Source organism: Monopterus albus, unplaced genomic scaffold (genome assembly GCF_001952655.1).
Source record: "Monopterus albus unplaced genomic scaffold, M_albus_1.0 scaffold62.1, whole genome shotgun sequence".
Classification (NCBI taxonomy): domain Eukaryota; kingdom Metazoa; phylum Chordata; class Actinopteri; order Synbranchiformes; family Synbranchidae; genus Monopterus; species Monopterus albus.
The window spans coordinates 2,368,373-2,381,717 of NW_018127942.1; the positions used below are offsets into that span (position 1 = coordinate 2,368,373).

The following is a 13,345-nucleotide window of genomic DNA, read 5'->3' on the forward strand; positions in this document are numbered from 1 at the left end:
AGCAAAGGGTCTGAATACTTATGACCATGTGATATTTCAGTTTTTCTTTTTTAATAAATCTGCAAAAATGTCAAACATTCTGTGTTTTTCTGTCAATATGGGGTGCTGTGTGTACATTAATGAGGAAAAAAATGAACTTAAATGATTTTAGCATATGGCTGCAATATAACAAAAAGTGAAAAATTTAAAGGGGTCTGAATACTTTCCGTACCCACTGTACTTACTGACATCATTAGAGACAGACATCCAGCAGGAGGCATTTATCATTAATTACACTTTGAATGAGCAAAAAAAGGGTCTGCATCTGTTTCCGACATTTCTCTTTTATAGTAGTTGGCATGTTTCATTAAAAAAAAGGAGAAAAAAGAAATTGGTTTGTGAACAAGACAATGTTCACAACTGAATTCACAGTAAATAATCCTAATTGTGACAGTGCTTAGGTTATGCTGTTCTAAAAGTAAGCAATAAGAACGTATTCTTAAAAACTCATTTTGTATGTCTCCCTAGGGATTTCAGCTATTTCTCTCTATCTGAATCATTCTCTAAGCTGTAATTAACACAACACAAAGGCCGTATATCCCCAGCTATGACTGCTGAACAAATTCTAATTCAGTGGTTCCTGATAACTTCAACGAATAATTTAGAATCTGTCTTTAGAAATGTGCACATAAAACAGAATGACCACTGTGGGACATGGCCAAAAGAAGCACCTGTTTAAAGGTTAATATAGCCTAAATGGTGAGCATGTATAAATAATGAGTTTTTCTATTATGCCTGTGCTCCGTTGAGCAAGCAATACCGTAAAAATATTCTACATATTAAATTCTGCACATAGGTGAGGAGGTTAAATGAACACTATACATCAGGTTGGCATCAAGCCCAGCTGAATTTCAAATGGCTTCCCTTCAGCTAATCTTAATTTATCTAAGGTATTAACTTAGCAAGGTATCCAACAATTTCCCACCACTGACATGCTCTAGGGTTGCAACTAATTATTATCATTTTGATTATTGATTAATCTGCTTCATTATAAAGCACAAGAAAACATTTATCACAATTTCCTAAAACTCAAACATATTGCTGTAATGTAAGACCAGTTAAGAGCATGCAACACAAAGGAGTGAAAAGCAAACAGGAGACAACATGGGAAATACTGTGGGAAAGACAAAGAGCCAGAAAGGCATCATGGTGACAAGGGGCCTCGGGGTCTCTGGGACATGGAAGGAAGACGGCGGCTTGTCACCTGATGTGACACTTCACAGACACTTAATGAAATGTCCAGATCAATAAATGATCCCTGCTTTTTAAAATGAAGATGATCACTCACTTCCCTTCTCTTGCTATGCGGCCCTTCTCCTTTCCTGGCTCACTGTCTTTCTCTCACACACCTGCACAGCCACCATGCTGGCTTCAATGTAGTAAAGCATTGTTTAAGCCTGAATACATGCATTCTTATTATAGCCACATGAATGGCTGAGTGTGATAAAACATTAAAACGGTCATTTACCTTGGCTGGAGAACAACAATGATGAAGAATGACATCTAACAATCTCTTCCAATACATAAATGTATTGTACTTAACATAAATGCAACGGTGAGCATTTTAAATTCAAACAACAATCCTTTGCACCTTCCATACACAGTCATTCTGGTTTGAAATTTCTTTCTTTCAAACTAATAAGCTTGTATTTTTTTTTAAGAATTTGGAATACATTTCACTATAGCCATTTCACAAAGCCTACCCTAAGGTTGTCTGGAAAAAAGAATGACAAAAGAATGAACAGCAAGCCACGGGGCAATTTGTTCTATCAAACCTTGTTACATAGAAGGTTTCCCATTGAATTGAATGAGAAAGTATGTGCAAACTTTTGACGGATAGTGTGCACTTAAGGGTCAACTATGTATTGATCGCAGATAAATAATTCTACATAGAGGAAACACTGTTAGAAGGTAGAGGAATTGAAAACCTAATCCAGTCAGAGCCTCTGTCTCTTTCTGTCCTTCTCTGTGCTGCTCAGTAAATGGCCAGTGGGATGATGGCACCCATGGTGCCCTCTTCTCAGGAGACAGATATGCCCTAACGCACCAGCAGCTCTGAGTACTGTTGAAGATGTCAGCCTACGCAAACACGTACATACAAAGCAGGGTACCAAATCCTACAGGAGGAAAGGTCTGTCACCCCAAGCAAAAACATGCATCCAGACAAGTTGAAAAGGCAGGAGCGAGGTGGTTGGCTCATTTTGACTGATACAGTATGTGAGCTATTACACCATTTACAGAAGAGAAACCATGAGTGTGCACCTATACGAACCTTCTAAGGAGAATTATAATGTCCAATAGTTCCACTGTTTTATACTGTAAAATGAAACACTGCAGTTCAATGCTGTGAACAAAAGGCAATTTCACTATAGGATGCTGATTTCCATGGTGAAAAGAGACTGATCTTTAACATACTGCATTCTTTCTCCTTTTGGGTAAAAGCTCTTTTCATCAGGATACATGCATTGTGCAGTGAAATGATAGACCATAATTAGGCCTTGCAGCGGAGGAAGAGCTCCCATTTTGTTTCCATATTATAAGAACTGTATGAGGAAAGGTGCTACTTTGGTACTTTCAGGTTTAGGGACAACTGCAGTTAGTGACATATTTCACAAAATCTTAACAAGTTAACTATGTTCAGAATATTTCGTTTTAAAGGCAAGTAATTATCTATGTTCAGAATATTTCGTTTTAAAGGGAGTAGGGAGAAGTATACACTTATATGGTCCTATCCCTTTTCTATAACCCATTATCCTTCAACCTCAATAAGTAACATACTTAAAAAAATATTGTTACTGTACTCCTACATACAACTACAGCAACAGCATATTATTTACACATACATAATGCCCACACTACATAAACTTATTAATCACAAGCATTAATTGAAATCATACCATTTCCTTATCCTTATACTCCTCCAAGATCATTTTATACATCTTTTTGAACTGATTTGTATTTTTACATTGCTCAAGTACTTCATCTAAACCATTCGACAGTTTCACCCCACAGACTATAACAGTTTGTCGCTGCGTGCTATTTTCTTATACCTTAAGATCACAATATTAAGAACTGGTGAAACTGACGCCGCCTTGGAATTATATTAATTTAACAATTTAAAATAACTTACCATATGCCTGTGTAACTTATACGGCATCTTATATTGAGATTATGCCTGGTTATAATGTTAATGCCGTTTGCTTGCACTCTGCTGATAAAAGCCATGATCTGTTTGTGTATGATAATCACTGTGAAAAAGAATACTAACGTACTTAATGAAAACTCTTACACTTGTTCAACTGATTAGACTGTTTATCAATTAGATAAAGGGATTCAGGTCATCATGGCTGTATAATAATAGGACTTGCCAGAAAGCGATATTAAATAAGGTGTTTATAACAGTCTCGTTCTATCCAAAGACACCTTCATGAATCTGTTTTTCTTTTAAGACTCTTAAGACTGTGGCAACTTAAATTATAAATTAGGTCTCTTTCACTCACATGCTTGATGTCATAGTGTCATACCAAATTACTCATAAGAACAATGAACAATTATTTAAACTAAGACTTTTGTTCCACATCTTCCAGTCTTGACAATCGCCTGCTTATCAGTGACATTTGCACCCTCACATGATCGAGCTGTGCTCCATCCCCCTGGAAAGTCTTCATATCACTCATCTAACTTTGTCAGAACCTTTGCTGCTCTACTCTGTTTTCAAAAGCCATATTCGAGAGCTGATACAATGATCTCCTGCTGTTATGAACAGCATCAAGGAACATTCCTGAGTTATGACGGTGGATCACTGCTGGATATGAGATGGACTGCAGTACTCACAAATAAGAGCAGAATATTGGTTTTTAAAATTTTCCAAAAATAGCAGTTGCTATATGTGAACTAATACCTGATCAACAGTCTCTCTTGGTTGTTTGGTAGGTCTTCCATTAAACTAAGCGCCACTTCCCAGACATCAGTTATCAGATCGGGCCTTGGGGTAGCTGGTGTTGGACTTGAAGGTTGGGGTGATGTTGGGGGTTCATATTGATTGTTCCCAGCTCTCGTTTTGATGATTTAACAATTCTGCCTGCAGACCGCGATCAAACAGAGCCAGATGCCAAAATAAAAACATGCATTAAAATTGATTCAAAAATAAATTCTCCTTGAGTTTGAGCTTGATATCTGCTTATTTGTGATCTGATTTCTTGCATGTGCTATTATCAACTGAATTTAAAGGTGTCAAACTGTGCTGCCGGTGCTTCTCGGCACATTCATACCCCCACCATCACTCCTGTATCCATCTGGGAAGCCATTACTGTTTTTTTGTCTTGCTTTTCTTTTTGTGTTTTCTGAAATAAAAACTGCCTTATTGAAGCTGATACTGTTTGGCTGCAGCTAAATTAAATCTTTACATTTCCACATTTTATATTAATCTAAGAAATGTATTAAAAATCTACATCAAATTAGTTATATTGGCCTGACAAACTGAATTCATTAAGTAAATGCATTAAAGTACAAACAATACAGGAAGTTCTGAGGTATTTTTACTAGTTGTACTATTAAATTGGAATTCATATATTCAGTCTTCCCACACTTGTAATTACCTTAAAAATGTTCATTACTTCAACCCATTTTCCAGGAATAATGTTGTGTAATATATGATTCACTGTAGATAAGTAAAATAAGACGTACTAAATAACCTTTCATTTTTACCATACATATCCTACAGTGTCTAGGCAACAGCAAGTGACTACGCTTTACCACAATAACCTGCTTTCCCAAATCAATTTTCTGAAACAAATGCATTGTCACGTACTGTGGACGAGGCCATCACAGTGATAACAATTGTGTTTATTTTTGATTGTCATTTGTAATGGCATTGGACTGAGCTGCATTTGTAAAGTCCCTATGTATGGATGCATATACAAATACAATGCAGTCAACAACTCCTACCTGGAGACCTGATTAATAATGCATTTAGAGAATAAAGCTTCTTGAATGTTATTGAAAACATGATCATATTAACATGCCTCAGTCTGGCTTTCTTAACCTCCTAAATGACATACCTACTTCTGAATACTATGTCCTCCATCCAAGCAGAGAGAGAGCTGGAGAACAATTTACAGCCGCTTGTTCCTGACACAGATCCCTAGAGTGGAGTGATGGTGCCACAGTGACAAAGAGGAGAAAGGGCTCATAAAACAATTACAAGCTCTTACTTAAATTTGTTTATGCTACCTGAACATGGGATCATCAGTCACAACATTTTTACAGATAAGATGGCTTGATAAATTAAAATTATTCACAGGCCTAACTTGGGCTGGGCAGTTGATGAGTTACATAACTACCACCTGACTCTGAGACGGCCTGGATGGGTGTGATTCTAATAATCCGGTGTGATTAAAATCCCAGTCACCACAGATTCATATTATTATGGCGGTCAAATGTGAATCATATCGCTTAATGTTGCCATGTGAGCATGGATGGCTGAGTTCCTGTTATTAGAGGTAATCTCCTCACAGAACATGCAGAAATTAGATGACCTATTTTCTAATATTAAAAAAAAAGAAGAACATGTATTGTAACAGTACAAGGAAACACGATCAGGACCAAAACCAAAAATACTGATGTTACCAACGTGAAGATTCCTAAAGCATATGTGCACAATATATACAAAAAAAAGCTCAACAGTGGTTAGTGTCAAATATCCCACTGTTAAGTTTTGTGGGTAATAGCTTTTAAATTAGACAACCAGTGACTGATTCATCAAAACATCGCAATGATAATAATTATTATAATACACAAAGGGGTCACAATATAAGAATGTAGATCTGACAACAGTTCATCATTCTTGGTTTGAGCAGAGCATGAGGTCCAAAAGATAATTTGGCTCTCACCAACTAACCCACAAGTTATTACGGCTGATCACAGACTACTCCATCATGTTTGTGCACTTGTTCCAGTCAATTATACCTTCTCAGAACCAGGCAGAGAGAGGGAATCCACCCCATCAGGCTGCTTGGAGTTGATTAGCTTCTGTTGTTTACTGAAACTGACTAATCAACTGCACTGTGGTGAAAAACAATGGCAGTAAAAGCCCCGGAGGTCTTGTATAGTGTTCTGTCTACAGAACAGCCTAAATGCTAAGATGTTGGCTGCTTTATAGTGTTGGAAGGAAACTGAGAAAAAACCCTTTTATCATAGAAAGTACAGCACCAGATCCACTTTAACTGAAATGACAGACCAGAGAATCTGTTGTGAAAACTGAAATCTATCCACCACCTATGAAGCCTTCTGAATGTAATTCCTGATGGATGGATACTCTTAGAATGAAAACACGATCTCAGAAGAATGAACTGAGGTCCATCCTTGTGATTAACCAGTCAATCAGAAGAGATTTCAGCATTTAGACACTCTCTAAAAGCTGCTAAGCTTTACAAAGCTTTGACATCAGGTGAAGAAAAAACAGCATTAACATAATCAATTACCACAGTGAAGCTATTAAATCTGGACACCTACGCATCAGCAGGATTTTACATGTTCACCCTTGTAATAATACTGGAATCATCCATAACACTAAGCCAATAGGCAATAATTATATATAATTGGGTATTGTCATTATTACAACCCACTCTGTCTAGCATTGAAAAGCCTCCCTGTCCTACTCATTCACTTACCCTTCCTCACCACATTTCTAAACAACCTTGGGCACTACAGCTCATAATCATTGGGCATGCAAAGAAGCAATGAGCAGCGACGCTCGTTCCGGTGCAACTCTCCAGGCTCATTTCTTTCAGGCAGATATGTAAGCTGTTTACAATATCATATAGAGTTACCTGCACTGCACAGGCATTAAAACAAGGTATTAAAATCCTGTGAAGAGTATCACCGCCCAACCTTGTCAGTTGCGTACACGCACCATCAACTGTGCATGGTGATGTGCTGGGAGTTAAAAGACCCGCAGACACACGAAGAAACTAGAGACAATAACACTGATGTCAGCTCATCTGCACCCTAAAACAATAAATAGAAACAAGTGGCATCATGGATGATTTTACATTCATTTCACGCTTGGCGCCACCATGATCCAAGGGGCATCTGTGCCCACCAAATGGCAGCTTATGCTCAGTGCTTATTCATTCAGGGCTTTGCAAGATTTTTTATTAGTGAGTGCCACAGGGTGTCAGAGTGTGCAACGCAAGATTGTTTTCACCTGGTAGCAGAGAAGTAGCTTGGGAAGAATCAGCGTCCATTTCTAATAAGTAATAACATCAGCATCTCAGTTTCAGGCAAAACAGTTTTTCTTCTGTTGAAGACGAGTATGTTTTAATTTTAGCCCTTAGGAAGCTGAAGAAATATCACATTCACAGAAAACAGTCTCATTTTTCACCTGTCATCTATATCTGTGCATTGCAAAAGAGTTTGTGGTGCATGTAAAATATACTGAAATGTACGATTTCTGATCCAAACTAAAGTTTGAAAGTGAATAATCTAATTCAAATGCTGGAATGTACCAGTGCAAAACCTGTGCCTTTAGTCAAAATTTTAGTTTGAAGAAAACCCTGTTTTGCATTTTCTAAATTTCTCTGCCAAACCAGGCAGGGTCTTCTTCAGGGCAGAATCTCATTATCACATTTTCCTCTACAATTTTCAAATTTGGAACAGAAGATGTGAGATGAAGAAAAGACTGAGTGATTGAGTGACATGGAAAGGAAAATGTGTGGAAACTACAGGTAAGACTTCCTTAATCTTTTCTGGATGGTGAGAGATTTTAGTAGTTTGCTCTGTAAACTTGCCAACTGTCCACATCTCATTTAAGGCTCAATTCACTGCAGTGTTAAATGTTGTATATCCTTTGTCCTTGTACACAGAAAAGCACAGTCAAGAAAATCAAGTTAAGAGAACAGTGCTTTGTGTTTCTTTAATGACAAAAGTGCCTTCATATTAATCTATTTCCTTGAGCACTGTGACCGTCATAACACATCACAGGCAGAATGTCTGTTGTCCTTTCATCCTGAGCAAAAATCCAGGCCATCCTTTTACCCACTAACTACTTCAACCGGAGGTAAAAGGAAGAGGAAGTGTTTATTATGACTTTAAATATTCCATCAAGGTCTTGTGATGGACTGACACTGGCAACGGGGAGAGGAGCCGTCTGCTTACTTTGTTATGACATACAAAGCAGGGGAGAGGCGAGACGCAGCGGTGTTCCATCTACATCAATGCAGCCTGGTGGCTGTTGCCTTGGGCATGCTATTGAGTGACGCGGAGGACACATTATGCAGCACCTGCATCGTTATTCTTCTCTTCCACAAACAGTTCAACAGTTGAATAAGGACAAGCTTGTCAGCTGTCAGTGGCAAACATGGAGGAGCCATGCCAAAAAACTGACTGGAAAGGCTTTTGCCAAACTATAAAAGCAGCATGCCTCTTATGTCTGAGTATGATGTTTAAGGAAAGCAAGAGAATAATCAGACACTGATATTTGGTTAAGCCATCAGTGCCTTCTGACTGTCACAAAAAACAAAACAAAAACAACAACAACACTGATTTAGCTTACAAAAACAGTCACGAACGTGTGAGGGAAAAACAGAGGGCTTAATTATGTATGAAAGACAGGCACTCCATATGAACCGGATCCTTGTAGTGACGCACAGCAAATAAACCCAGAATGTGGCCCAGGTAATGTTCTGCACTTCCTTGGAGGCAGTGACAGTCAAGATAGGGGAGGGCTGTGAGAAAGGGAAAGCAGAGAAACCGCAACAAAGTTATCTATACAAGCTAATGAAAACCACATCATTCTTCCTGTTTTCCTGGGTATTAATAGCAGCAAGCTCTCCATCTTCCCACCCCTGACCGACCTGGCAGCGGCAGCAGCTGCACTAGCTATCTACACCTCAGCAACTGAGCTTAACCACAGCCACTGCTTTTTAATACCAGATTTAGAAATATCCTTAGCCTTCAAAAAGCCTTTTATGTAAGTTTCTCCAAGGGTCCAAATAGTGCGTCATATCCCTGCCAAGACTCTCCATTATATCTGCTTGACACGGGAAATTTGAAGCTTTAGGCAAATACAAAAGAGGGACAGAAGGAGCAAGGTAGAGGGTGGGCCCAGATAAAAGCTCTATAGAGCCGTACGTACCAAAACAGCTTCAGATAGGTTTCCCTGGCAGGTGATGATCACTGATAACTTAACCTTCAGATGTGCTCACAGCATCCATAGAAGAAGAAGGGAAAACCAACAACCTCAAAAGGACGTGGCTGCAGTGAGTGCAAATTCATTTACTATTATGCGTCATAGTGGTGGTGTGTATTTCCTGGCCTGGCAGTGGACTCAGCACTACTGTCATTTAACTTGTCCTACAAGGTTGATGTGTCAAGTACAAAGGGCAAACAGATGCATGGTCATTCTGTGGGCTATTTCTCATTAATCACCCTATTCAGGTCACCGAGCAATCGTATGCAGACACGGCTGAAAGCATTCGCTTACACCTCACAGAAACAATTAGTTTATTTCTTTTGTAATGGCAGAGAAATTGGCAACCCCTCCACCAGATGCACTGAGCTTTCATTAAGACGTTCTGTCATATCTCAAGACCTAACTGACTCTGTGATCAATTAGCCTAATAGCTGCCTTGCTGAGGTGCTCCAGGTGAGAACTGACTGCCGATGTCACAAATTAATCACCTGAGTTAGCGTAATTAATTAAGCCTCTGATGGAGGCTGATACAGACTCTCAGAAGAGCTTCTAAATTGGTGGTCTGCAACTGTGACATTTGGCTTCGTTGTGGAAGATGGCAGCCATAAGCAGCAAATACAGCCATACTGTTGGCTGGCTCCGTTATAAAAAGAAGAGAGGTCTATCTGAATACCCTTCTTTTATTTCACATTGTTGCAAACACAAACCTTTAATTATTTACACATTATATAGATTTAATGAGCAATAAATTAATGATTACTGTAAATAACTGTTAGTTGGAGGCCTAATACATAAGCATTAATAATATTCACTCAGACCAAGTTTATTAGTTATACCTGGACTATCTTGGCAGTAAATCAAAGTGGCTGAATCAGCTATAGCAATGGCAACTGTGGCTATTGTTAGTAACTGTAATGTCTCCGCTGCATTAGAACCCCTTAACCAGAAATAAAGCCTTCAAAAACTACTGATAAGGCCTGATATTAATGTCTTGCATCAACGCTCAATTAGTTTACCCTGGACTGAATTATTTCGGTCGAAATTATATAATTAAACCTGAATATTTCCTCCCTACTATATAACTGATTTTCCTGACCTAGCTCGGCAAGATGAATCGCAGTGGGTTCGAGACTTAGACATGCTCAGAGTCGAACAGTATTTATAGTAGCCAACGGGAGCTCTCATCTCTCAAAAGGAGACCATCTCTCTGGGAGAAGAAATGCTTTATGCACACAGCAGGGGTTCCATTAGAGACACTCTCATGAGATACAAGCACCACCTTGTGTTGGACAGCTGAACTACACAGTCACAAAAACCTATTCGAACATTGGCTACAATGTCATACATCACATATGTCACTATATATTCCATACAGCCTACTTAAAGAATCTCGCATGTTTCACATAAGACTCTGTACATCTTGTAATGACTTATATTTAGCCCATCTGACTCTCCATATTTTGTCCAGGTGGAAGCCAAAGCACATTTTTCAGATTACATGTAAAACCCTCTAACAGCCGATTCGTTCAGGTAACAGTCTTATTAGTCTGCCCCCTGCCCATGCCTGGCCCTTCCTTTCACCCTTAGACACCTGCCATTTGCCACAGGTGGGCATGTAATTGCTCTATGGTGTGGTCATGTTCTTAGCAGTTAGGAGAGAGCGGCCTTGTTAATGAGGCTGCTCGCTGTGTTTCTTCTCCGCTGCTACAAAATAAGCAGGCAGGTGTGTGGCAACACATACATCTGGGATACTGCTGTAATACAACACAGTTGCTTTCTGTTGCATCAGGAGCATCATACCTGCATGAATGAAAGGGGGCTCCATGGAGGAGGACCCAGGAAGACCCCACTTTTGAAAGATAAACATTAAAAAAAAACTGGCATTTGGTAAAATGCTTTTCAGTACATCACATCAGCCCCACATTCACACTTAATAAAAATAAAAAAATAAAATAAAATAAAAAACAAACAAAAAAACACCATAGCCACTGAAAAACATGGAAGGTCTGTTGCGTTATGAGGCTGCTTTGCTGCATCTGGCAAAAGGGACTCTGAATCTTTGCAGGCCATAGTACAATCAGAGTATCAGGGCGTTCTGGAAATGAATACTGCCCAGGGTCAGAGAGCTCAGTTTAAGTCACAACTCATCCAACAGGGAAATAACTCAAAACGTTCACCATAAAGCAGCGAGAGTGGATGAGAAGGAAACAGAGCATTGTGAAGTGGCCCACTATGAATTCTGAGCTTAATCCAACAGAAAATATACGCAAAGGGCTGGAGCTTGCACCTGGGAGAAGGCACCCATTAAACTTAAGAGAACTGGAGCAGCTGGGTCAAGAAGTGTGGGCCAAACTACCAAGTGAGAAGGTGCAACTCTCGTTAAAAGCAACAGAAAACAACTTGATTGCAGTGACTGCCTCAAAAGGACATGCTACAAAATATTAAGTGAAAGTTCCCAATATTTATATACATGCCATTTTCATTTGTTGTATTATTCAAATTAAGACATTACACTGAAAACTGAAAGTGTATCTGATCTATTAAATACAAAACTGGACAGTGGATGTAGATGTGAGGGGAGAAAGAATGTGCTTGAATACTCACTAGTACTGCACTGCTTGTCAGTGGCCTCGCCCTGAGTGCTGCTCCTGGCTTGCTCCTCTCCTGGAGTGTGGTGCTTTCTGGTGGCCACAGAACCCGGAGCCGTCATGGGCTGAGCTGGCGTCTGGAGGTCTGCAGCGTCCACAGAGGATCAGTTACCGACAACAAACAAAACTCTTTGCGCGTGCATGTGCTAGTGTATGTGTAAATGGGAAACACTTTTGCAACATACTGCTAAGCAGGATGGTGTTTGCGTGTGGGCACCACAAGACTGTCAAAGTACCGCAATAAAAAAAAATGATAAAAATGTGATCCTCCGGACAAAGATGACCAAAGGGTTATGATATGGTGAAAGAGGTACAGCCACGTGTCAACTAGAACAACTACGAAAACCAGAAAGATATCATGGCTGGGTTTCACTCTGAGCTTTGACCGTGTCAGAAGTGGAGCATAGAGACAAACAAGGCCCTGAACATGAGACAGCTCAGCTCTGACATCAAGTGATATTTAGGTTTTTGGCCAAATTCCTGCTCCTTTCATCTTGTCATGGGGGAAATATTCCCCTCAGATGCACCATTAGTCTTGAACAGTACTGAAACTTGACATCCTGCTATCCTAGACAAATTGACAGCTTTATAGCAGGACCTTGACTGCAAAATGAAATATTTACACTGCTGTATTCCTCTTCTCAAGCAATTGACTTCTGTTCCTGCAATATTCATTTAGCTTCATTTGTCCTTTTAGCTGCAAAAAAAGAATTCAAAAGCAACAGAGTTATTTCAGAAAATTGCCTCCTCTTGACATACAAGAGTCAGGCCTTTGTGACGTAAGCCAGAAGTCAATAGGCCCTTAGTGGGGAAGAGCTGTGCATACTATAGATAAAACCTAAAAAGAAACTGGATCTTCTTGTGCAGTTCTCTCAGTGCACTTGTCTGTTGTATGCATATTTCTAAAAGCTAAACCATAAAAATGAATCAGGACAGAGCAGAACAACATGACAGTGGCATCTCTTAGAATGGGAAAAATAAAGGATATTGCATGAGGTGCACGCAAAGCACTGAGATATGTTTCTCATGTAGGAGAATGGGTTTGTTTTTGCACGCCTGTAAATTGAAAAACCATTATGTGCAAAGGGGCATATCTTCATAGTCATTCAATACAAGAAAACAATATAGTGGTTAGATGTCTTTCTGATTCTCTAGTCTTGACTAAATATTGAATATATATTACATAATTCACTATGGTTGTAATTTTTACAATGTACTCAGGTGCTGTGGGGGCAGGGAACAACACATCCATTTGTGAGGTGAAAGGAAGTAATAATTTGTGTGCGGCATGCACAGGTGTGCTTGCACATGTATATGAATGCATTTGGTGCACAGTTGGACCAGCTCAGCCACGATAAGACATAAAAAGGGCTAATTTTCCTTTAGTGACTTGGACATTTAAACAATGGTTTACAGGAGAAAGTGAGAGCTCGGTTACATGAGCATTGTGTTCAATATAAGGAGG

At 39.3% G+C, this 13,345-nt stretch overlaps 1 protein-coding gene across 3 annotated transcripts in view; it reads right to left on the minus strand.

The window, feature by feature from the left end:
• atad2b (ATPase family AAA domain containing 2B) overlaps window positions 1-13,345 on the minus strand; it is a 68,274-nt gene that overhangs the window by 26,444 nt on the left and 28,485 nt on the right. For 2 of the 3 annotated variants that reach the window (XM_020603665.1, XM_020603664.1), the window contains one exon: window positions 11,837-11,965. In XM_020603665.1, the coding sequence (XP_020459321.1) occupies window positions 11,837-11,965 (129 nt within the window). Of the gene's footprint in view, window positions 1-8,452; window positions 8,766-11,836; window positions 11,966-13,345 lie in introns of those variants that run through there. The other variant, XM_020603666.1, reaches the window with a different exon arrangement.